Below are 25465 nucleotides of genomic sequence, written 5' to 3' on the forward strand. Positions count from 1 at the left end.
GGGGAACCGCCAGCCCTCCCTTTGAGCTCACTGCCATGCAGAAACGGGTGTGAGGGTGTGGGTTGGAGGGGGACAAACCAAGCCCGAAGGTCTCACGCAACTCATCACCTCGCCCAGGACTGCTCAGTGCTGGGCGAGCAAGAACCATGGCTGGGGGGGCTTCTGCCCTGCCAACATCTCAGCCCCAGTCCCAAAGCACTGCGCCACTGGGGCCCTCTGCCTGCTTTGTTTCTGCATCCCAGTGTAAGTGCATTTTACTGTCTGCTTGCTGGGGATCCCCAGACATTCCCTTGGACATGGCATCCCCACTGCTGACCCTGCTGGGTCCTACACAAAGTGCGTCCAGGTGCCCAGAGCAGCCCAGCAGCACCAGCAGCCTCCTGGCCCGGAGCTGGTTCTGGTCTCTTCTACAGTGAGCCCCTGCACGGGCTTTGGGGTTTCACTGTCCTTGCCAGCTGGATTTAAACAAAGATGACGTTGCTCTTAAAGCTGAGCTGGGCCGGTCCCTGAGATGAGATCTGTCCCTCTGCCACCCGCCTTGATAAGGACACAAACATGCCAGCCTTGCTGGAGCTCTGGATGGACAAGCTGGCTGCATGGCCTCTGCTTGGCAGCTTATTCTTTCCAAAGGCAGGTGGCTGTGATCAGTGGACACTTAGATTCAGGGCTCTGGGATCCAATTCCAAGCTCACATTGTGATCTCAGACAAGTCATTTACCCCTGTGTCCCCAACCACTTCTTCAGCCCCACGCTGGGATGTTGATTTAGGAACACGAGTTAGAAGAAATCTTTCAGGTACCTGCTAGGAAAAGTGCCCACCTCGGTGACATAAGAGAAGTCCCCTGTAGCACTGGTTGCTCGTACAGGCAGTGTTGCGATGCCAGCAATGCCTCTGCAGCAGAAACTCCGTTTCCTCTCCCTGTATGTGTTGTGCCTGCGGGACCCCTGCCTGGGACCCTCGGGTGCTGTGCCCTGGGCTGGCCCGGCGGCGGGGACCACCGAGTGCAGCGGTGGCCTGGCCGTGTTCCTGCCATGTCACGCGGTTCCGTTTCAAAGGGCTCCTTGCATATCAGGCTGCCCTTTTAAAAAGGAGTTGATATGAGTTATTAATGATATTTACAGGAGAAGTGCTTGGCAATTATTACCCCTGTCTGTTAGGCGGCAATGAATCAGCCCCCGTTTGCGGCACCCTGCGGCAGGGTGTTGCTTTGGCATGCTCGGGACATGGCGATTGATTCCCATAAGATGAGGTCTCTTGGCAGGAAACGCGGATGCCTAGTTCGTGTGCAAGGAACCAGAGCTATTTGCTCCGACGGCCTCCGGGAGCGAGCAACAGCCACGCCGCTGCCCTCGCCCTTCCTCGCCTTGCCTGGGGGACAACGGGAGCGCAGGAGATGAAATCCTCCCACAGCAAATGTCTCCTTGCCATGCTTCTGGTGATGCCCCTCTGCCCAGCCATCCCCTCACCATCACGTCCCGGCTGGCTCCTGCGCTCATGAGCACGTTAAGAGGAGAGGGGACCATGGGGCTGGGCACGGCTCCGCGCGGTGGTGCCCATGCGGGTCAGGGACGCGGTGGCAGGAGGGGACGAGCCCTTTGCCCTCGCCCATCGCATCCCACCCCGGCCCACTCCTCTCATCCCTTTGAACCTGGAAAGGAGAAAGAAACTGCTGTCCCCTGCCAATCCCGCCTTCAAAGCTCCATCTCCGGGGTCCGGGCCCTGGCACAATGCAGGCCATTGTCCTGTTTGGAGCACAAAGGCCGGGGGACGCTACCCAACAAAAGCATCTTCTCCCGCGCCGCGTGCGGACGGGGCGAGGGAGGGGGCCCGGGGTGCCGGTGAATATGAGCTATTGTCACGGGGAGCCCAGAGCACCGGGGACCTGCAGAGGTGATCAAACGGCCCAGGCCCGAGCGGGAAGGGGTGGGGTGAGGGGGGACATCCAAAAAAGCCCTCGTCCCTCTTCAGATCTCTCCTTATCTCCCCGGCTATCTCCTGGGCTTAGCCCGGGTGTACTTGCTGGCAATTACCTCCGAGAGGCCAATCAGGCGCCGAGCACAGCCCTCGGTCCCCTTGACTGAGGTGATTTATAAATGACTCACGGGCTTATTTGAGCACAGACCTCTGCTGGGCTCGCGGCAGCTCCGCTCTGCAGCCTCCGCTGCCACCTCCGCGGCTCCCTCGCAGGATCGGCCCTTTCTTCGCCCGGCGAGGCGCAGGTAACCCAGCGCCAACAATCGGGTTCTTTGTCTGGGTGGGCGTGGGGGATTTACACTCTGGTTGCACAGCCACTGGGTGTGAGTTTCAGTATTTGGAGAACTGGTACTTTTTTTTTTTTTTTTTTTTTTCCCCTTTCTCTTTTTCTCCCTTCTTTTGCAAAGGGGATTTACGGCAGCAGATTTACTCAGGAATTAGCAACACCAACCATCCAGGAGCTTGATTTATGAAGAGAGGCTGGAAGAGCCAAATATGTGAATTAATTATTGCTAGAATAAATCCTGCCATCTTATCCTGGCTGCCTCCTGCTGAGATCTGGGGGGGAATTTGCCTGCTATAGGGGCATCAGTACTGATGAGCCCCTTGTTTTCACGACCCTGGTTATCAGCAGGATTTTCTGTGCATAGGACTGCGTAACGTGGTCCCTGCCCCGAGGATGTCACAGCACAGGTTAGACTTTGCACATAGAGGTGTAGCAAGAAGATGTGGAGCCCTGTGCACAGAGGCGGTGGGAGAGGAGCGCTCGCTGTGCACAGGAACCTCACCTGGGCGGGAGGGCTGTGCTGCCCAGGGTGCCTGGCACGTGGATGCATGGCTGTGGGCATGCAGGCAGATCCAGAGGGATTTTAAAGCTGGGAATGAGGAGCACTCCCAGGCTGAGACCTGCCAGGCGGGGTGTAGGGCCCCCAGGTCCTCCCCGCACCACTGCACGGGGTGTTGAAGTCCAGTTTGGGCAGGCTCCCTCAAATACAGATGAGCAAACACCCCCGTAAGCCTGCCTCTTGGCTGCAAACTGCTGCTCGTGAAGCTAGGATGCTTTCTGCTCTGCCTTGATAAAACATGTCCACACCTTATTTGCAAGCACGCTGAAAATGAAGCTGGGACCTGTGCTCTCCCTTGGAGAGAGGTCCTCGGAGTGACATCTGGTGCTGGCTATACCCAGCATCTCTGCCCTGGATCAGAGATTTCTAGCAGAGAAACTCTCTCCCACCCTGCACCCCTGGGGGAGGACGGACCGGGTGACCCACGAGGTGTTTTTCCTCTCCGAGAGCGAAGCCGCAGGGGCGGGGAGCGTGTGCATGCGAGAGCTCTCAGCAGGCATCCCGGATAAGTGTTCGCAGGCAGTGCAAGAATGCTGCAGTCTGCAAACTTTCTAATTCCTTGGGATTTGCATTGCCCACCTGCTCTTCAAAGGCCGAGGGCAAGGTCTGTGTCAGAGGCATGTGGTGCGCAGAGACTCACGGCGCGGAGGAACGCCGAAGCTTCCCTTCTGCTTCTTCTAATTCCACCCTCAGACTTTTCCTCCTCCTCATCCCAAGGGCTCCGTACGCAGAGGGAGCAGCACGGGGATAGGGAGGAAGTACATGCCTACAAGGAGCTGCCACCCAGCACCGTGGTGCTGCCCTCAGCAAGGTGACACCTCCGGGACCACAGACCGGGGCAGTGCAGGGAAGCCAGCAGCTTCTGGAGGACTCTGATGAAGCCCAAAATGATGACGATGCATCCCAAATGTCAGTTTTCATCCTGGCACCCTTGCTTGCTTCCTGGCAGCGAGGCGAAGGGCAGAAGATGTCCCTGCTGCGGGGCTGGGCAGAGCAGGAGCAGGCGAAGAGACGGGGCTGTAGATGGGAGATGCTCTGAGCCTCCGGAGCCATTGCCCAGCAACTTTCCTTTGCGCCAAATCACCTCATTGCTGTTCTTTTTCCAGCAGAGGCTCTGCCCAAGGACGGGCTGGGTGTGGGGGCTTTTTGTGCCCCTGGATGCTGCCTGCCCCCAGCCTCCCCCAGCTGGGCATGGCGCTGGGCGCAACTGCAGAAGCTGTGGAGGGCTGGGGTGGGGTTGAGAGCAAGTAGGCTGATCAAACAAATCACAAAAAAAAGAGATGGCCAAATCTGGGCTCGTTTAGCCTGGTGCCAGCACAGAGCAGATCCCGGTGCCCACGGCATTTTTCTGCATTCACAGTGGCGTTAAAAAGAGCAGAAGCCAGCCTGCTGGATCTCGGCATTTTCCTTAATAAACTCCCTTTGAGCCAAACACTTTGGCTTCACCTTCAGTAGCTGGCAGATGTCTGCAGATCTTATTATTCTGGTTACCAAGTGCAGAGCTAGTTTGGTTAGAAACTCGTGTGAAGTGGTACATCAAACATTGGCACCGGCCCAGCGCCGGCAGAACAAGAGCACAGCGCTCCCCTGCCCGCTGCCTGCGCTGGGCTGGGTCGCTCGAAACAAGAAGAGGGCCATCTGCCTTATGGAAATCACCTCCCGAGCACTCCAAATATTTAAGCTAAACAAAAAGAAAACATTGGTCGAATGCCTGGCTGCTCCGTGGCGAAAGTGCAGGCGTTGAGGGGGACGTGAGAGCCGGGGCTGCAGCGCGGGGAGAACGCGGGACGGGGAGGTGGGAGCTGGGGGGAGCGGACCTGCCTCCTCCTTCCTTCCCAGCATGTTCCTCCGTCCCTGCCCCAGCACAGTCGGACAGGGCCAGCCCCTTCTCTCTCTCTCCTTCTCCCTGAGTTGTATTCCCCTGGCCATCACGACGGTACCTGCACGCTCCGCGTGGAAAGCTGTTTACGAAGTCTTCTCTGAACTTTGTGGACTCTGGCATTTTGCCATTGCCAAGGCTAAAAGCCCTCTTTGGGGTAGGATCTCTCTCATCACTGAACTACATGCTCCCCTAGCATCAGCCTCTTCTGTTTGTAAAGGGGGGAGGTTAAGAAAAGGCTGCAAACGCGTACCCACCGCGTGTCCCTGCATGCTGCTGCCGGCTCAGCCCCTGCGACACCGCCACTGGCTCCCTGCATCTGCCTGCTCCCCTCCCAGATGAGCGGTGTCACGGGGCGAGACATTTCTACCACTACAGTTACACCAAAAACATAGACTGTAGCTCTGCCTTTACCGCTGTGAGGTGCTTTCTTCCCGCATCTGTTCAGTTGCAGGTGAGCCCGGGGGCAGTTCAGAGCTAAAGCCAAGTCGGATCAAAGCGATTTTAACTGCAAAAGCTCTGCCCGGCCAGACGGCCCCGCTGAAGGCGCTGTTCTAGTGACAAGCTCCCAGCACGGTCCATCAGCCGGACTCAGTCCTGGCCTGTCCCCGATGCCAGGAGGCTGGCGGGAGTGAAGGATGTGGGAGCAGAGCTGCGGGGCTGATCGGCGCTGAGAGTGGGGTGAATTACACCACGTCCTTCTGCAATACCTGAGCTGCCCGATGGCAGAAACCTGCTCCTCCTGCCTATGTGCTTGGCGAGCCCAGCTCCACATCAGAGGGGTGGAAGGGAGAAGGTGTGAGAAGGAAGCGGGTGGGAAAGGGAGGGTGAGGCAGAGCTCAGCCTGGAGAGCACCGCAGCACCCAGCACCGCAGCGTCCAACACTGCAGCATCCAGCACCACAGCCACCCGGTCCTTCCCCACGCCCTGCCGCAGCAAGCAAGCATCCTGGGGATTCAGGGGAGGAGGTGACACATCCTCTCTGTCCCTGCGAGATGCGCGCCCTTTCACCGTGTAGCCCCAGGGCTCCCGTGGCACCTGCATCCAGAGCTGCAAGCAGGAGGCTGGGGGCCGTGGCGTGCACCGTGCTGGGAGCATCGATACAGAGCAGTCGGAGTCAAGACCTTGTCCTGGTGTCGCAACCAAAGCCTTGCACCTGCGCTTGCCTTCTGAAGGCAGGCCTTGCCTCCTGGGGTGGGGGAGAGCAGCTTTTTATAACCTGTTCTTCGGCAATGGAGCTGGGAGAGAGAGGTTTGCAATGAAGATTCACCCAGGATTTGGAAGGGGCAGAGCTCTGAACTCCACCAGCTGAGCGGTCAGCGGGGAGATCTGGGTGCGCTTGTGCAAGGAGAAGGGGGACAGAGAGAGGATAGGCAAAGGAGGAAATGGTGTTTCCAGAATACTGAATTTTTCTCCCTAAAACACAGGGAGGCATTCCCCAAATGTCCAGCTCTTACACTGGGATGAGTTCGGGCCCTTATGCTGTGCACAATGCCGCGACCACAGCCCCAGATCAGATTGCTTTCCCACCAAATTTTGATTCCCACTCCCCGGCCTGAAGTCCCTTTGCTGGGCCCGTGTCAGCCCAGGAAAGCAGCGTTATGCCAATGGTTCCTATCAACGTTCACCAGAAACCTCAATGTGACTTTTCCCAAACACAGCTATCACCAGCCCAGGCAGAGAAGATAAGAGCTCAGTAAGCTTGCAAGACGAACACTAGGAAAAAAAAAACCCATGATAGGCAGTCGCGGGGCCGTTTGAGACTGGCAGGGCAGGGACCGGGCAGCCGTGACCTGATGGGACTTCAGCTGTGACCTGGGACAACATCTGTCACCCACATCGTACACTCGGAGCGAAGTGGTTCTGCCTTCGTCTGCTGCTCACACCACGTATCACGCCACGGTCACGCTCTCGGTGTTTCTCCAAGACGCCAGGCTCAGCAGGTTTATCAGCGAGGCCGAATTTCACGTCTCAGCATCACCCACCCTGCTGACACACGGAGGACTGCGTTTCCTGACATCGCAGCTCGGAATGGGGGCTCAGCTCTTGGAGCTCTGCTCTGGGAGCTCCTCCCCAGACCCTTCCTTAATTTCCTTGCTCATTCTGGAACAGAGCTCCTGGGAGGGCTGCTCCCTGCAAGGAGCCACGCGCTGCCCCTCTGCTTTCCTTCCCACACACCGCACCGCTTGCAGGATTTAACCCAGCCTTGCAGCTTGCCGTGGTCTTACCCCAACAACTCCGGGACAGCTGGTTCTGCCTTTTGTTCAGGGAGCAGTCACATGGCTCGTTCTCTTTAATTCCGAAATCTCAAAGGTTTAACCTGCTGTTTGATCTAGGGCAAGGCCAATGATAAGCCAAGTCAAGAACTTGACTCTGTCCGAGACGCTGACATCATCAGCCTGTTTGTTTAAGACGGAATTTAATCATGGGGGTATTTTCCCCTCTATTCTTGCCTTGTTTGTTATTTTTCCTGATTGCCAGCACTTTCGCTCAGCAGGAGAAATTCATTAAAAAGCCGTAATATAATAGGCTGGTTCAGTCTGTCTGATGGCAGGCAGGCTGCTCAGCCAGTGATGGAGCCCAGAAATTGAGCCGAGGGACCTCGTGCACCAGAAACTCCGCTGGGTTTTGTCACCCTTAGAAGCCTGCTGCAGGGTCTGGACCAGGGCTAGCAAATATTCACGAGGTAAAAATGGAAACCTAGAAGAGAGCAGAGGGGCTGAGGCAGCGAGGCTGGGACAGGACCGGTGCAGCCTGAGATGGTTGGGAAGCAGATGCGGGGATGCCAGCGGGTGCGTGCCTGCAGAGGGCACTGGCCCAAGCGCCTGCTAATGCAGGAGGAGGGGAGCACGGCCTCGCCTGGCACCTCGCGGGGCCTTCGAAGCCAGCCCCAGGCCGGAAGCCCTGGGGACCCTCCCGAATCAGCGCAGCGTGGCTCGGAGCCTGCGTTCACAAGCACACCATCGCTGGAGCTGTTTCACAGCAATGTGCACTCGGCGCCCCTGTGATCACACAGGCATCTGCGGCAGCAGTGGGGGTGATGACCTCCCTTCCCTAACATCAGCTCCCATTACCATAATGATTCTGCTGACCTAAATTCCCCCCGAAAGAAGTTTCGGCTGCGTGCATCACACTTCCCCGCCGGCCCTGCACTGCAGGGCTGCTCAGCTCCACGCTGCTCACGCCCCCAGCCCCTCGGAGGGAGCTGAGCTTGGTGCTGGTGCTGCTGATGAAGGCTCACCCATCCTGGATGTGCCCTAACCTCGGTGGCACTCACCGTGTCAAAAGGAGAGGGAGGGATCCGGCCCGTTCACGCTCTCAGAAACCTGGATGTCATTTCTTGATACACTCTCCTGCCTGAATCACCAGCTTTTTCCACCCCCTCTTCTGCTCCTGTGTTGGGCAATGACCCACTTAGATGCATGCCATGCCACAAATAATTACCAATACCCTTCTTCTGTGCCTGACCACTTCCTCCCTCCACCCTCAGACTCTCCGGTTTGCAATGATTCTCCCTCTTCCCAGGAGCTGCTGGTCATGGTAAAATGAGGGCTCTCTGAAGTTCCTCAACTTCTTTGGCAAGACCCAGATACTGCACAGGACCAGTCCATCAGGATGCTTTGGCATCATCATCACTGAAATGGATTAGCAACAGTTATCTTCCTCCGCATCACTTCCTAGAATAGATCCAGGACTAGTCCACAGCCTTTCATGGCAAGCGAGGAGTTAGGAAGGCTGCTGGATGCAAATGAATGCAGTGGGCAGCGAAACAGGAACACCTCGGGTGGAAACTGCCTTTAATCTCAGTGCCAGTATCTGCTGGCACAAAACTGCGTCAGGGCTGCCCTGCGTGGCACAGCCGGCTGGTGGATGGGGAAACTGAGGCACGGGAAAGGTCAAGTGACTTGCCCGAGGCAAAAAGGCAGTCACTGGCAGAGCTGGGATTAACACCCGTGCTCATCTGCCAGACAATCCAGGGCACTCCAGGCCCCTCCACGCGGCATCGCTCATTAGCATCACCCCGAAACCGATGGTGAGGGCTCGCGGGGCCGGGGAGCAGCAGCCCCCGGTGCTGGGAAGCCACTCCCAGGGCCTGCCTCTGCGCCACGGGGAAACTATTTAGGGTGGAGATGTTCGGGGAGGGCTCCCAGACGCTGGAGGTGTCCGGTCTGTTATACTGCAGGTGGGGCCAGCTCCACTCACATTCTTGGCTTTGCTTTTTCCTTTTTTTTTTTTTTTCCTTTTTTTTTTTTTTCTGGGAAAAATTTAAATGATCCAGAGATGAGCCACGCCAGACCCCGCTATGTCATCGAACGTCCTGCATATTCGGTCAGCCTCTTTGATGAAGAGTTCGAGAAGAAAAGCAGAAGTTACCCCGTTGGGGAAAAGCTGAGAAACCTTTTCAGGTAACGCAGAATCCTATAGCTACTCCTGGGGCAACGCTAAACCAGATTGGGTCTGGAAATGGGATATAATTTGGACCTGGGGACATAGTTCCCATTTTTATCCTGGGAAACCTTCTCCATGGCCTGCAGGGCTTTGATGGATGAAAGACACAGGAGAAATGCAAATCGTGCCGCAGCAAGTGAAACTGGTTGCTCTTTTCACTGCCCCAGCTGTTACGCTGTAAGGCAGACAAGCGGAACGCTTTGCACTGCGTGCGTTTGGGATTTGTGCTTCTCTTCTCCAAATTGTATTTATAGTAAAAAAAGTATAAATTGTGATGTAGGTATGGGAGTGTGGACTATTTCTCGAATCTTTTCAGCTGGGATTTCCTTTTATCAGCTTTCTGATTAAAAATAGTACCAGCTTTCCTTAAAGAAAGATGAATAATCCTGCTGATAGCTGTCCTGGAAATCTAGCTCCACTCCCTGGAAAACGAAGGCAGCGGTACAGGGAAGGGGAGAGCTGCAGGTCGGCAGGCAGCGATGTGAGAAGCCGCATGCATTGGCTCAGAAGCAATATTCCTCCTCAGACACACTTGGTTTTTTTTGACCAAGCACCTGCAAAATTTCACCTTTGGCTCTGTGCAGCTGCCCCGGGAATCTCTGAGCTGTGGTTCAGGTCACAGCTCCCCTACCCCTTTGTGCTGGAAACAAAGCCTCCAGAAACTGGGCAGCCAAATCCTTCAGAGCTGTGGCAGCAGCGGGGACTTCCCAGTGAGTCAGGAGTGGCCCCACAATAATCCTCCATGGCACGGGCAGCAATTAGCTGCAAGAGCCTTGCTCTTGCAGGGAAAGGCTGTGCCCCAAACACAGGGCTCGGGCTTTGGTGTGGGAGAAATGTTGAGACATTCCCAGGAAGATCATTCCTTGCCTCCTTCCTTCCTTGCTCGCTTCCCTGATTGCTTGCTTCTTTCTTTACTTTGCAAATTTTTTTTGTCTCCTCTAGATGTTCAGCTTCCAGACTGAAGCTCTTCCTCTTCAGCCTTTTCCCAATACTCGCGTGGCTTCCCAAGTATAAAATTAAGGACTACGTTTTGCCTGATGTTCTCGGTGGGCTCAGTGCGGGGACGATTCAAGTGCCACAAGGTGAGGAGCAACAACTTTCTGGGTCTCCGGGAGAAGATAGCACATTGCAGATGGGAATGGGCACCCAGTTTGTGGGGGTCACCTACTTTACTGCTGGCACGTACAAACCCAAGCTCAGCCTCCCACCTGCTGGTCCCTATATATCTCTGTGGAGGCTTCCCTTGCCCTCTCTGTCCCATGCTCTGCCTGGAAAGCAGCACCTGAGCTGGCCACAGCACCTTCCAGGAGCTGATGTGCAGCTCAGGGGCTTTGAGCATCCTGTCTGCCCAGACCCGGCTCACCTGCCCCTTCCCCTTGTGTTCCCCAGGGATGGCTTTCGCGCTGCTGGCCAACCTGCCTCCCGTCAACGGGCTCTACTCCTCCTTCTTCCCCCTGCTAACATACCTCTTCCTTGGCGGTATCCATCAGATGGTCCCAGGTAAGAGGCTGCGGAGCAATTACTCGCAGGGGGCCGTGGATGGGATGGGAACACTCGATGTGTCCTGGAATAGAGATGTTTGGGCAGGGTCGGCCCTCGGGGACTCATGGTGTCCCCGGTTCCCGTGCTGCGGTGATGGGCTGGGCGACTCGCTCTGGACAGCCTGACGTGTCCGAGTGCTTTCCAGGGCAGGACGCTCCAGAGCAAAGCACTGACCTCACTGTGTTGTGCTGAAGGTACTTTTGCAGTCATCAGCATTATCGTCGGCAACGTCTGCAACGAGCTGGCTCCGGAGTCGGACTACCAGTACTTCACCCACAACGAGACCAGTGTCAACACCACAGCCCTGGAAGCGGCCAGACTGGAGATCTCTGCCACGCTAGCCTGCCTGACGGCCATCATACAAGTAAGGGCTCTGCACCACCCCTGCTGCGTCCCCTGGCCAAAGCTGACCCGCGGGGACTCATCGGGAGCAGAGGCGAGGGGTGGGAGCAGGAGCTGGACGTGGCCCCACTCCACCGGGGGTGATGCCTGGGGGGGTCCTGCCCCAGTTGCGGTCTCGCCGTGAACTCTCCCAGCAGAACAGCCAAAGGCTGGCCATCCCCGGGGGCAGGACCACAGCGAGGGACAACATCCCTACAGCATCCCTACTGTCCTGCAGCAATTGTCCCTCCCCACGGCCCCGTGCAGCCCGGCGGCGCAGCAGGGATGCCCTGCAGGCTCTGCACCTTGCGCTTTCGGGCGGGCACGTTTCTAACAACTCCTTGTCTGTCCTACCCTAGCTGTGCCTGGGATTCGTGCAGTTTGGCTTTGTTGCTATCTACCTCTCAGAGTCTTTCATCAGGGGCTTCATGACAGCAGCAGGGCTGCAGATCCTCATCTCCGTGCTCAAGTACGTCTTCGGCTTGACGGTCCCATCTTACACCGGGCCCTTAGCTATCGTCTATGTAAGTGGGTGCTCTGGGCAGGGGCCTTCCCTGCACCTCTTTCCCCCGTGACCACCACACCGCAGGCACCACGGCCACCTCTGCTGGGGAAACTGGGATGGGGAGAGGAGGAGAGGGTGGAGGGAGGGGGAACACGGCTGTCTGCACTACGCTGCTGCCCCTGCATCTCAAGTGCAGTCATAGCCGAGCTCCTGCCTGGTAGGGCATAGATAACGAAGTGGGGCTGAGATTTGGGCAGAATACGAACCGTGCTGCATTACGGCAGGAGGTTTGCCCAATTGATAGCAACAGAGACTTCCTCTGTGGGTAGGTTTTTCCATTCCTGGGCTTTTCCTCCATGCACGCAGCTAGAGCTGCATTTAACCAAACCGCACAGAGCCAGGGCTGGCTGCTGATCTCCCAGTAGCAGGATTTCTAGCACTTCCCTCACCCCTCACGTCTCAGGGTGTTTGCAGGTGATTACAGTAACGAGCATTCTCCACTGTGCTGTCTGCGCTGCCTAGAGCCTCAGGTTCCCCGTGACACCTTCTTCTCTTCTCTCCCCTGTAGACGTTCATTGATATTTGTAAAGGCCTGCCCAAAACCAACGTGGCCTCCCTGATCTATGCCTTGGTCAGTGCTGTGCTCCTGATCGTAGTCAAGGAGCTCAACCTCAAGTACATGAAAAAGATCCGGATGCCCATCCCCATGGAGATCATCATCGTAAGTGAGGCGTGAGCTGTCCCTCGGACCTGCGGGGGGTTCCCAGCCCCTCCCAGCCCTGGGACACCAGAGCCATCCCTGGGACACCAGAGCCATCCCTGGGACACCAGAGCCACCCCTGCACAGCATCTGCCAGCTCAATACGCTGTGACCCCACATGGCTTGGGATCACAAATTGGGCCACCTTTGTGGAGGATGCCTCCAACACCCAGCTCATCCCTCTTAGACTGTACCTGCATCCTGGCAGCGCCAGGGATCAGGAATGTAACCTTTTCTGGGGACGTTCCCTCCTATCCCAGCCTGAATTTGGTGCAGATTTTCTACCGTCAGCCCCAGGAGCAGAGTAGGTGTAGTGCTTCCGAGAGAGTTCGTGCTCTTTCTGCTTACCTCTTGTTTATTCTCTGTATGTTCAGGTAATAGTTGCGACTGCAATCTCTGGCAGCTTTAAGATGCCCGAGAAGTACAACATGCCAGTAGTTGGGAAGATCAGCATGGGGTAAGTGCATGTGCACCTCTGACTCACCATCCAAATAATTTCCCTTCCTCCTCCTCATTCTGCAGCCCGGAAAACACCTCCCTGCTGTATGACGGTCCCCTTCCAGGACTGCCAGGCAGCGCTGCTGTGCCCTGCTACACAATGCCATCATCCACTGACCCCAGCCACGGTTCAGACGTGTTTAGACTCCAATCCTGAACCCGTGTGCTTCTCACCCCCTGCATCTGCCTCCAATGCTGCTGTCCCAACCGCCTCTCGCCTCCGCTCTGCGTGCAGGTTCCCAGCCCCAACCCTGCCCCTGGTGAGCAAGTGGAAGGACATGATCGGCACAGCCTTCTCGCTCGCCATCGTGGGCTACGTGATCAACTTGGCCATGGGGAGGACCCTGGCAGCCAAGCACGGCTATGACGTGGACCCCAACCAGGTAATGCTTGCTCTGGAGGGACGCGGGCGAGGAATGTTCCCCTGGCTCTCAGGCGTGACAGGAAGACCTCCCTGCATGAGAGGGAAGCTTGCAGATGCACTCTGCGTAAAACCTACGTGCTGCTCCCGTGCACGTGGCGGCTTGCCAGGCAGGGGGCGAAAGGACGTGGCGGATCCATTTCCTACAGGTGGGAGAGAGGCTGCCAAAAGGTAGAAAGACATAGGTTCGGCTCTCCGCTCTGCCTTCCTTCCAGAGCTGAGGCTTCAGCCCTGAGTGCTGGCCCCGGTGGCATTTTTGCAGGATGTTGGGGCACAGCAAGGCACATGTACTGCTTTCTGAGCAGAGAAAGACCTGGATTCCTGGTGTGTCACCCAGATACTGCGACAGGCAGGACATTAAATAATCCTCTCCCGTCATCACTGGCACAGTGGTAGCTTTCAGTAACAGCCATGAAGCCCTGCCCTTAGCGTGTCAACAGATGACAAGTGTTCTTGCGGCACGGTGCTTCCAGGTTTCCCTGCCATAGCAGCACCATCCCAGCTCTTCCTGGAAGGAGAGGATCTGGGACACTCCGCAGAGAGCCGGTCCTCTCCCCGGGGGCAGAGAGCTGCCAGCAGGGCTGCTGGAGGCCCTGGAGAGCTTCTGCCACGCAGAGCCCAGCCCGGGTTCATCCTCTCCTGCCTGGCAGCTCAGCCACCTTCACCGTGTTCCCCCATCTCTGCAGGAAATGCTGGCCCTGGGCTGCAGTAACTTCTTCGGATCCTTCTTCAAAATCCACGTCATCTGCTGCGCGCTCTCCGTCACCCTCGCTGTGGATGGGGCAGGAGGGAAATCACAGGTTGGTTCTTCCCCCTCCTCTCTTCCCTGCGTGACCTGGTTTGAACACAAACCCTGGCAGAGGTGCACGCTGCCAGCCTGACATCGCTGCTGCAGGTCTGGAGGAGCTCCCTGTACGAGTGCTTCACACGGTTATCAAATGCAAAATGTGCTCCCCAAAAGCCCCACGTTTTGCCTGGCTGGTTTATTGGATTGGTCACAGATGTGGGGCTGTCAGTTTGCATTCCCAGTCTGGCTCCCAGACTGAGCAGAGCTACCAGGTGAGGGAAGCTCGGGCTTTCCCAGATCTGTGAAATCCCAGCCTATTTCTCAGAGGCAAACCACTGCTCACAACCAGTGCTGCAGTGCCCAGCTCTGGTGCTGGCTGAGGCAGCGGGAGAGCAAGGACCAGGAGGGGGTTTTGGAGGACCCTGACTTTTAATAACATTTCTCTCTTTTTTTTTTTGCAGGTGGCAAGTTTCTTTGTGGCAATGGTGGTAATGGTGACTATGCTGGCTCTGGGGATCTACCTTGAACCCCTTCCAAAGGTAACACGAACAAATGTGCAAACAGCGCGGCCACGGCATCACATCCCCTACCTGCCGAGCGAACGCTCAGCCTTGCTTAGAAAACCCACGACACAAACCTTTGCACGGGGGGGTTGCTACGGGCTGCGGTCCTTTCTGCAGGAAACAGAGGTCTTCTAAACCGTTACGCTCCAAATATGATCTTTGCGAGCTTCACCTTTTCCCATTTCCTTGTGGCAACTGGGACGAGGGTGGGAGGTGCTGCCCGGCTGGGAAAGCTGCTCCAGAACGTGGGGCAGCCGGCTGACACCGTGCCCTCTCCTCCGCAGTCTGTCCTGGGAGCCCTCATCGCCGTGAACCTGAAGAACTCCCTCAAGCAGCTGGCCGATCCCTTCTACCTGTGGAAGAAGAGCAAGCTGGACTGTGTGAGTGCCCGGGGCCGGGCGGGGGACCCCTGGTCCCAGCCGGGGGAGGTGGGCTTCGCGCCGGTGCCCCCAGCCCCTCGCTCTGCCTCGCCTGGCCGAGCTGCTCGGCGCGCATATCACGGAGGCCTGAACTATTACCTGCTCTGTTTAAATGCCAATCAAGTGCAGGAGCCTGTTTGCCCAGAACTAGCCAAACCGGCCCTGCTCAATATCTAGGAGTCATGACTTAAAAACTCACACAATAGCCCTCCAGGGCGAGGAGAGCCCTTCGCCGCGATAAGGACTCCAGGCACTGGTTGATGTATAAACCCAGGCGGGGGGTGTGGGGGAGTGAGAACGGAATTTGGAAATGTCTGACATAAAAAGACAGTGTTTGAACAGGGCTCCCACGGCTGAGTGGTGTGTGTGGACACTGAGCCAATATCCTGTCAGGTCCCGACACCCCGCCTTATCGGAGGAATCAGGAGTCCAAAGGGGCTGACCTGACTCATCAAGAGCCTTCCCAAAACACCGCTCAAACAGCTGCCGGAGGAGGCAGTCCTGGCCGAGCTGTGTGACTGTGGCATGAAGGCACGCTCTAGCTCAGGACACGAGCTGCAGAAATCCGGTCGGTGCTGAGGAGGTGCCGCGGCCGGGCTGGAGCGGGGATGCGCGAGGGCCCTGCTGGATGCACGAGGGCCCCGCTGGCACCATTACTGCAGAGCAGGCCCGGCAGAGAGAAAGGCACTGATAGAGAGATGCTTTGGGGCAGGACTGCGTGTCCAGCCCTCCGCCGGGAGCCGTGCTCAGCAAGTTAAACACCGCAGGTTTTGCTGATGCCTGGCGGGGAGGCTGGATGTGTGTCAGCCGGGCAAAGCCCTGGGGAGGCTTCTCCAGAGAAGCTCTGGCACCCCATGCATGGGCAGAGGAAGTCGCTGCCCTTCACCGGAGCTTGCAGTAAGGCTGCACAGCGATGCACGGTGTGCCCAGGACCCACTGCCAGCGTTTCTGCTAGCAGCGACCACGAGCTGCCTGCAGGTGCAGAGAGCGCAGGGACCGGGCAAATGCCATTGGGGTGAACTGCATTCCCCTGACCTTAATCTGCCTGGCATTTGAACTAGATTCAGTGTCCTTCCCGTCCCAAACTGAGGACACCGCTTCTGGGTGACGTCAGGAGATCGGTGTCCATTACCTCAAGTTGTGTTTCAGCATGAACAGTGGGGACTGCTCCGCAGGCACTGTCCAGTGCCAAGTTTGGATGGAGAGAAGCCCTTACTCACATTTATATGCATCATTCTTAATCTGATATTAAGATGCTGAAGTCATCAAAATTACCTTGATTTGACCGAGGTCAAAGTTAGCTGTTAATAGCCTTGAGGATGGGTTTATAATCCCCATAATAATAATAATAATTCTCAGAAGGCATGTTTATACACTCGGGCAGGACTAATTTCACGTGGAAGGAGATGCTCAAGTGCTAATAGATAAAAATGACAAATGACAGAGCTCTGAGCTGAGAGGTGGAGCAGGTTTTGGTATGCTCTGTCATACTTTGTCATCAAATCTGCTCTGTGTTCAGGTCATTTATAGCAGGCGCCCCGATGGTTTCACGTAGATGTTCATTCCTCCTGAAATGCTCTGACTGACAGCAGGAGCCTTCCTGGGGGTGGGAGCAGCTACTGAGCAGCAGATGGTCTGATCTGCAGGAGCCTTTTCTTGATGCTTTTTGAACCGAATGAGTGACGGGAGGTCACGCAGCTATGAAGAATTGCACCGGCTGCTTTTACAGCTGGAAAACTGGGGCTTCTGGCAAGCTTCCCAGTAACGATGCTTCACACCGAAGCATGCAATAAGCTGCACAATTAGAATAACTGCAGAATTCGGGCCCCGTTCTTCTGATCCTCAGCTGGGTAGTTCTTTGGGTCCTGAATATCGGCACGAGCCATTCTCCGTCCATCGCTGTGCTGCAGCCCGTGGCCCAGCAGGACGTGCCATGCCCTTCTCTTTCTGCAGCTGGTCTGGCTGGTGAGCTTCCTGTCCGCTTTCTTCCTGAGCCTGCCCTACGGAGTCGCTGTGGGCGTGGGATTTTCCGTGTTGGTTGTGGTTTTCCATACCCAGTTGTAAGTATTGCCCTCCAAAAACCTAAAGAGAAGGAACATCTCCTAGATACTGAATAAGCTATGGGTTATTTTTATAAGCGACCTCTGGCCCGTGTTTTGAAGGAACGTGCAGCAGGAGCCTGGGGGAGTGCAGGTGTCCTCCCTGGCCCCTGGAATGTGCAAACAGGAATGGCAGGCGCTAATTTACTGCCTGCATTCCCACTCCCGCGCACGGTTAGCGATGTGCACATCCCAAGGCAGGGGGGCGTCGGACGGCATTTACCTCAACAAGAAAAGCTACCTGCATAGTTCCCAGCAGAAAATCCTGCCTGTAAGAAGAAAGAGCCCCATATATGTGCATAGCCACACCATTCTTAATAGATGAAAGCCCTTTATTAACACCTCCCAGACTGGGATCTCAAGTGCAGCCAGCCAGCCCCGGGCTGGACCAGAAGCAAGGCTTGCAGCTGTGGGACCCATCTGAAAGCCCTGCAGCCCCGTGCCAGGAGCTTCACCTGGGGAACAAGACTGTCCCAGGGGCTGGCTCCGTTCTGCCAGCATCCACTTGGCATCCACAGGGCTGAAAGCCGAGTGTTTTCATAAAGCAAAGTTTCAAATCCTGGCGGGGGCTATGAAGTGAAGCAGTTTTCTTCCTCTGCGACTTCTACTCTAATTCTGGTCGGATTTTTCTCCCAGCCGGAATGGTTCTGCCCTGGGCCAAGTAACCTCCACGGACATCTACAAGAACCCGAAAGCCTACAACAAGGTAAGCAGAAGCTAAAATATCCTCAGGGAAAATGTGTTTCTTTGCCTCTGGTACCAACACGATCAGGAATCCCATGTCCATGTTTTTGCCTTAGCAAGGCTTTTGCTGCTGGTTTCGGGGCTTTAGGAGAGCTGCTCCCCAGCTCCCCTCCCAGTTACCTGCTGTCCAGACCCCCAGGCACCCAGCACCCCATGCATGCCCCGCCAGGCCGGGTTTGAGCTCCCGTCTCTGTTGCAGGTACACGAGCTTAACGGGATTAAGATCGTGACCTACTGCTCGCCACTGTATTTTGCCAACTCAGAGATATTCCGGGAGAAGATTATAGCCAAGGTGAGTAATGCCCTGAAAGATTTTTGTTTGCAGCCTATCCCAAATAGCCCTTGCTCTCCTCTGCCGTGCCAGGCTGAGATAATTAAGCTGAGGATCATCATGAAAGATCGTCATATCCATGCTCTATTCTTCCACACTCTTCTCTCTGATCTTCTGATTTTGGATCTCATTTTAGAGGCTATGCCCGAATCTTGGCAAGTGTCCTCCTCTGAGCTCTGCCAAAACAGAGTCTCCTTGCTGCACGTGTCCTCTCCCTGCACGTGCCGGCACGCTGTGCCACTGGGGCTGTTGCTGTGTGGTTGCCACCACGATCACCTCTTGCCGCTGTACAGCTGCTGCCAACCTGCGCCACGTGCCGCGGGCTGGGACAGCGCGGGGAGGACTCCCTGCCTCCGGGGCTGAGCAGGCTTTTTCAAAGAAAACTCTCTCTTTTCCACAGACCGGGGTGGATCCGGGTAAAGTGTACTTAGCCAGGAAGAAATATGTGAAGCGGCAGGAGAAGGGGACGGCACAACCACCAACAAAGCTACCGAAATTCTTACTGAGGCAGAACAAGGTAACTCCGTTTGGGTTTCCATGTTGCTGAACAAGCTCTCCAGCTCCACATCAAATAGCTCCTCTCGACATAGGGTTTGCAGCACCTGCATCCTTCTCTTCCCACCCACAGCTCCGTTCCTCTCAACAGCCAAACCTGAAGGTGCAGGAGAATTGGAAATGGCTGGGAGCGGGAAAGCTGTAGAGATAGCTAGAATGGGAACAGGGTGAACAATTTACTGGAAACCGGGCTTGCCCTGTTTGTCTAAGGATGTACCTGTTTCTCTAAGGATACACCTGTGCCAGCTTCAGAACCCTTCCCTTGTGGAACGCATTTCCCAGTTATCCCAGCTTCATTGGTTTGCACTGCTGAGCAATCCTGAAGCTTGTGAACAGGAATCATTTCAAATTAGCCTGGTGCACTCCAAGCCCAAGGGACACTGAGTCTAGCACCAGGCTGGAGTTAGCCCAGATTAAAACACTTCATGCCACTGAATGCTTAAGGTGTATTCAGCGTCTGGATCTCAGCCTGTGCTGATAGCTGTGCTCAGTGTCTGCAGAGGTCCTGCAAGCATTTGGGTGTAAGAAAAAGCATTTCTTGCAGCACTGGTTCACAAAAACAGCAGCAATCCTACCCTGACCATGCGCCTCTGCTTTCCTCTAGACCTTGTCTTTGCAAGAGCTCCAGAAAGACTTTGAAAGCACCTCTCCAACGGATACCAACAACAACCAGACGACTGCTAACGGTGCCAGCATCTCTTACGTCACGTTCCGCCCGCCTGCCAACGGCGCCGGGCAGGTGCACAGCTCCGGGGAGCTGGGCAGCACCACCAGCCTGCAAGGAAGCACCTTCAGCATCATGCCCACAGCAGACGTTGACCCTATGGCCACGGCACCGCCCTATGTCAGCTTCCACACCATCATCCTGGACATGAGCGGGGTGTGCTTTGTTGACCTCATGGGCACAAAAGCACTGGGCAAGGTTAGTCCTCTGCTGCGAACACAGACAAGCTGCTTACCACCCAGGTACCTTCCACTCCCTTGTGCAGTGCAGATAAAGGTGTTTACCCTCCTCAATAGAAGGTTTGTGTGAGTTTCTCCTTCAGCATTCCCAGGACACGTGTAAAGCCTTGGATAAGACTTTATGTACAAACACAAAGCTGGAGCAGCAGTGTTATTAATCCTCTCTCTCCCCTCCCATCTCTTCTAGCTGTGTTCCAGTTACCAGAAGATTGGGATTAAAGTGTTCCTGGCCAACGTGCATGGTAAGAATCCATGAAGAGCACATTTCCATGTGACCTTCCCCCATTTTGGTCTTTTCTTTTTTTTTCTTTACGCAAACTATACTAGCTGTCATCCCCTTTTTAGATCAAATCAGAACAGATGAAAGAACGGAAGAAAGGAAGGAGAAACACAGTTCTCTGTCTGTGAAATAGGTTTTTTCATTTGGAAAGTGATATGATAGCAAAATCTCCATATTTAATACATAGAAAAACAGACTAGAAATAGAGTAATTTCTGCAGCAAACCTTTCTTCCTTATGCATCCTGGCCTTGCTTTAGCTCAGAGGACCACCATCAGCCATGCTCTTTTTCAAAGGCTTCCTTCTTTGGTTTCGTCCTGGTTCACGTACCCTTCCTTTCTTCAGCTCAGGTGTACAACGACATTAGCACAGGTGGAGTCTTTGAAGAAGGAGGCCTGGACCAAAACCACATCTTTTTGACGATCCACGACGCTGTTTTGTTTGCACTGGAAAATATCAAAGAAGTCGTCCACCCGCCCATCTTAGAAGAGGTAACATTTGCTCCTGGTTTGCTCCTTCTCTATCTCACAGTGTTGTACTATCAGGTCCATACACCATGCCAGCACAAAGGAAAAATAACAACACGTTATTGCACATGGTAAAGTTTCTTGTTTATCTCAAGTGGCGAAGGTTTAAATCCAACAACATGTTTCATATCCTAATTCTCACAAATGAGCCAAGCCCCTGCTGACTGAGTTGCTTTCAATGGAAACTTGGAAGTGTAAATGTTTTCTGCAAAGCCCAAGCTGGGAGACGAACATTGTCCCAGCCTGTAGAAGCCAAAAGAGCCATGCCAGGTCTGTGCCCTCTGTTTGGCATTGGCTGGAGCATGCAGCTCCACCAAGGGCAGAATGTGGCCTTCGGAAATGGAGGCAAAGCACGTGCACCTTGAACAGCCCCAGCATCCAGGAGTGCTTCCCGTGGAGGGAGGAGAAAAGGCCAAGGAATGTGGCACATGCTGACAACACAGGGTCAGACAGGTTATTTCCCCAAACATGGATTAGTTTATTGCACGATAACTGGAGCTGGAACCAGGGCAGTGTTAGTCAGTTATCTCGTCAGAGTAAGTTAAGGTATCCCATATCTCTGCGGAGTGATAGGTAAGCACCAGCTCAGCCAGAGGAGATAAGGAGCAGAAACGGGATTCTCCCTGTGCCCCTTCTGCCTGGGCATTTCCCTCTGGGCACATGCAATGGTTCTAAGCCTGGCTTAGTCATTTCTTCCATTTCTTTTGTCCCTGCACCCTGCTAATTTGAGAATTTGATTGTTTCCTGCACAGAGGCCGACCCAGACAGAGCTCTCCATCTATGATGAGTCTGTGGATGAAAGCAGCTCAGAGTTCAAGAACTTGGAGGAGGTTAGTCCCAGCTTCTGTTGTGGACATAAGGTGGAAGCCAGAAGTGGTGGGTGGGTTGGATCAGATGGGACATCCCCTGCACTGCTGCCAGGCAAATTGCTGGCAATAGTAATTCTTTGAAAAACTAGTTTCAAAAATAATTGAAAATCCCTGTCATGAGCAGCCCTGGCAGGAGCTTTGGTGAACAAACAACTAGGCTAGGCCCTCAGGGGAGTCCTTTAATTCTGGGCCACACAGCTCAGACACAGTCAGACCCATGGCCTGCACACACTGGGGAGAACTTGGAGAACTGGGTTTCGCTCAAGCCCATAAAAAGGGTCACCAGTCAAGCTTTCAGCACCGACATTACTAAAGCAGAACTGACCTGCACTCACTAGAGGCAGGTCCCTGGGAGGAGACCCCTTCCAGTGCCGACCTTCCCCATGCCACCTTGACCAGCAGGGAGCAAGCGGCCTCCCCACGCCAGCCTCCCCCGGAGGAGGAGGGCAGGGAAGGGCAGGAGCTCCTGCTGGTGTTTCTCTGTGCGACGGAATCACTTGCTGGGTTCGTGCCCTGCCGTGGCACCAGCCCTAACGCAGCGTGCCTTGTGTGCCCTACAGGAGATGTTTGGAAGCATGTTCCGCTCAGAGACGCAGACAGCGCTGTGAGCCTCAGAGTGCCGCAAACCCTCCCGGACAGCCTCCTTGCTCCTACCCCTTCACGAAGAGCTGCGCTCCCACCCGGGGATACAATAAGCTTGCAAAGCAAGAGGCCTTCACACCTCTTGAACTGGTAAATTCCTCCCTCCTGCTCTGCTGCTGGTGCTCAGAGAGGCGGAGCAGACAACGGGACACTATGGAAGCAGGAACTCAGGAAATACCGTCCCCTTGATCACGGAAGAGAAGCGAGTTCACTTGATGGCAGGTGCCTTGATAACGGGATGATTAGTTGTTCTTGCCAAGTGCTCTCCTTTCTCACACAACCGCACTCTTTGGCCCACACAGGCATTACATAATTTGGGCATCCCCCCTCTTTCTTTTCCTTCCTCTTTGTTTTCCCGATGAAGTGAAATTAAGCAATGATTACGAGCCTTTCGCCGTTCTGAATCATGAGCAAAAGCAAGTCTTGCAAGGTGCAGCTTTGTCAGGTAACGTTGTTTTAATATGTGCACTGGTCATTGGGGTGTCCTCACCGTGGGTGCAAACCTTTGAGTTCCCCTGAGCTTCTGCAGCACCCCCTCCGCCTTCCCTGTGCCCCTGCGATGCCCCTGCTCTGCTCCCTGCGCGACCCAGCGACCCAGAACCACTGCCCCAAAACATCGCTGTACTTCTCACACCCTGAAGACCTTGGTATATTATCTTCGTTGGGCTACTTTCTGGATTACATTTTTTTCTTAATAATAGGAATAGTTTGTAATCGGACGTAAGAATTCCTTGCTACTGTGCGCTACGTGTGCCTGCCTGCCCAGTAGGTTGGGTGCATGTTCCAAAAACCCAGGGACCAGTTCAAATCCCCTCTGAAGTTTTTTAAGCATCTTTCTGCTGACTGAGCAGGGCTTCACATATGGTTCTTAGACTGTGAATGTCATGAAAGCATTAATTTCAAGGGTGTTCAGCATCTCTTTCCATCTCCTTATGGACTGCAGTAACTAGACGATTCAGTCCAGCACATGGATTTGTGTTTCGGGAGATACGCTTTTTCCCAAATCACTTTGATCACAAGCAGGAGATTCAGGGACAGGGAGGATGCCCCTTCTGCACACTTCTCATGATGTCCTAGATCCAGAGCAGTAAAACTGAAACGTCAGTGCTTTTTATGCCTGCAACTAGGAAACAGCCCAAGACACCCTGTGCTACAGAGGGCTTCCGATGATGAGTTCTCAAATGGTCACTCAGGCAGCAAGGGAAAACGTTTTTCACATGTGATATTTCCATAACAATTCTCTACTGCGTGTTTGACAATTTTCATTAAAATTCATCACAGACTGATGCTACCAGGACCATCTACCTCTCAGGCAAACAAGCCTGACTCACTAACCCAGAGACAGACAGATGAGATCTTAAGCATTTCTGATATTCTTTTATATTTGAGTGATGCTAATAACAAGTGCTATTTTAATTCCCCTTCCTGATGCCTTCCCTTCTTACCCAGTGCTGATGTTGTGACAGTAATGACAAGATAACAATATAAAGCCTGAAAAAAAATAAGCAGAAGCCAAGGGTTAAAGGAACCCTTCCTCAGTGCATTTCAACCTCAAATGTGGCTTTTATGAAAATAAGGTTATGAAAAATTTAAGACAAAGACACATACGAGTGTCTTCAATTGCAATGAAAATAACTTCTTCTGTCTGAATTTCAAATCCTCCTACAAAGTATTTCCAGCGCTGGGATAAAATACAAGAGTCAACAAGCAAAACCGAACAGTAATGGAAGTAAAACTGGTCGGTCTGTTATATTTCCATGAATGCAAAAAAATAAAGAGTGGCCTTAATAATGAAAGTAAATTATATTTTTAAAGGTTATTTCTATTTTATTACTCAAATATATTAAAAATTTTAACAAGCTTTAATGTACAATTTTGAAGTACATATACATTATTGAGCTGATTCATTAACACATTGCTGGAAAGCTTTCTGGGGAGAGAAAGTGGAGCTTCCCTACAGCTCCCAAATGTCCCATTTTTAAGGAAAATAGAGCTTCATGAACCATCATAGCTAGACAACCATTCCAGGTAATAGCATCAGAACCCTGCCGGTTTGGTTTTATGTAACACCTCATTAACTAAGTCACCATTTCTCTACCTCAGTTTCTGATTATGTGGTGCAGGAGAGTAATAAAACCAAAGAAAGTTAGTTTCCCGAAAGAAAAAACCACCTACTAATAGTACTTATTTTGATCTGAGACAGCAGTGATTCTTCCAGAACTGTGTTTTGTTGTACAAGTTACAATCAAGAGCTGAATTATCTTAAACTATCTCTGAGGGTGACTACTTACGGTCTTTTTGCTACTGCCTGAGCGCTCCTTTTATCTGTTCATTTAAAAAAAGGCAACAAAGAAATTGATGCAATGGAAGAAGTTATTCCACAGTAAGTAATCAATATTTCTGTATCTCTGAGGTAGCATCGCTTCACATGAGGAAAAATTCCAATTTCCCCTTCCTCATTCAGGGTTAGTAATAGGAGACCGATTTCTCAGGGCCTGCCAGACCTAACCCAGGAAGCCTCAGAGCAACAGACCATGTATAAAAACAGATTGTATTTTCTGAAGTTCCTGCAAGCGTAATGGGTGGAATGTCAAGAGAGATGGCTTGCAAGTAGCAGCACTGACTACACGCTTTGCAATCGCGATGGCCCAGGAAGAATGATACCTCGTTTCTGTAGCCATGGGCCAGTTCCGGCAATAAATGCAACATCAGAGGACAGATGATATTCCTGGAGGCACAATGTAGCCAGCTCCAAGTCTTCATTTCTATGTGCCTGGACAAAAGAATTAGGGAAGCGCAAATTTATGCTGGGGTAGAAAATTTTAATTTCCAGTGTCCCTTTACTGCTCTTAAAATAACAGTTACGTTTATGTGTAACGGCTCTGAAGCCTTACCTGATAAATGCATGATGTATAACCAGCTCAAAATGTTTGTAATTTATTTAATTTAATATTGGTTTTGTTCTTTTTTTGATAATAAAGAATGTGTGAACAATCACTTGCTTCTTCTGCTATTTGAGCACAGGCTTTCCGTGGCAGCTCCCAGCTGGCCTTTAACCCTTCATGAATGCTTATGCCATGGAAAGATGGGATAAATCTTTATATTCGGTACAAGACCATTGTACAGAAGGGTGGAACAAATGTTCTTGGTGAAGCCGGGTGAGACGTAATGCGCTTACAGTGCTGCAATGAGATGGGTCTGAACATCAGGGAAAAACTTCTGAAGACAAGAATTGCTAAACCCAGGGCCATGTTGCTGGAGCTGGTTGTGGGGGTTTTGAAACCAGGTGGCTTGAACCTCTGTCAGGAGTGGGCCTGTCCCTCGGTGAGGGTTACTCCTCAAATCACCCTTTTTTTCCCCAAACGCCTGCCTTTTTGGGAGCAGCCCCCTGGCACCAAGGCTGGGTGAGGAGACACCCCCCATTGTTTGCAG

At 53.7% G+C, this 25465-nt stretch overlaps 1 protein-coding gene across 1 annotated transcript; it reads left to right on the top strand.

Annotated features, from left to right (window-relative positions):
* The first annotated feature begins 500 nt into the window (after positions 1 to 500).
* Positions 501 to 25026, top strand: SLC26A9 (solute carrier family 26 member 9). The gene is made up of 21 exons (XM_080569499.1): positions 501 to 2220; positions 8979 to 9105; positions 10091 to 10230; positions 10538 to 10648; positions 10885 to 11054; positions 11431 to 11595; positions 12145 to 12297; positions 12711 to 12793; positions 13070 to 13217; positions 13942 to 14055; positions 14504 to 14581; positions 14890 to 14985; positions 16978 to 17084; positions 17760 to 17829; positions 18067 to 18159; positions 18599 to 18715; positions 19358 to 19675; positions 19904 to 19958; positions 20341 to 20486; positions 21275 to 21352; positions 21952 to 25026. Exons 2-21 carry the CDS (start codon positions 8981 to 8983, stop codon positions 21997 to 21999), a joined length of 2415 nt encoding a protein of 804 aa, XP_080425625.1. The 5' UTR covers positions 501 to 2220; positions 8979 to 8980; the 3' UTR covers positions 22000 to 25026.
* Positions 25027 to 25465: the final 439 nt, after the last annotated feature.

The sequence above is a fragment of the Anser brachyrhynchus genome (genome assembly GCF_964034855.1).
Source record: "Anser brachyrhynchus genome assembly, chromosome: 27".
NCBI lineage: Eukaryota > Metazoa > Chordata > Aves > Anseriformes > Anatidae > Anser > Anser brachyrhynchus.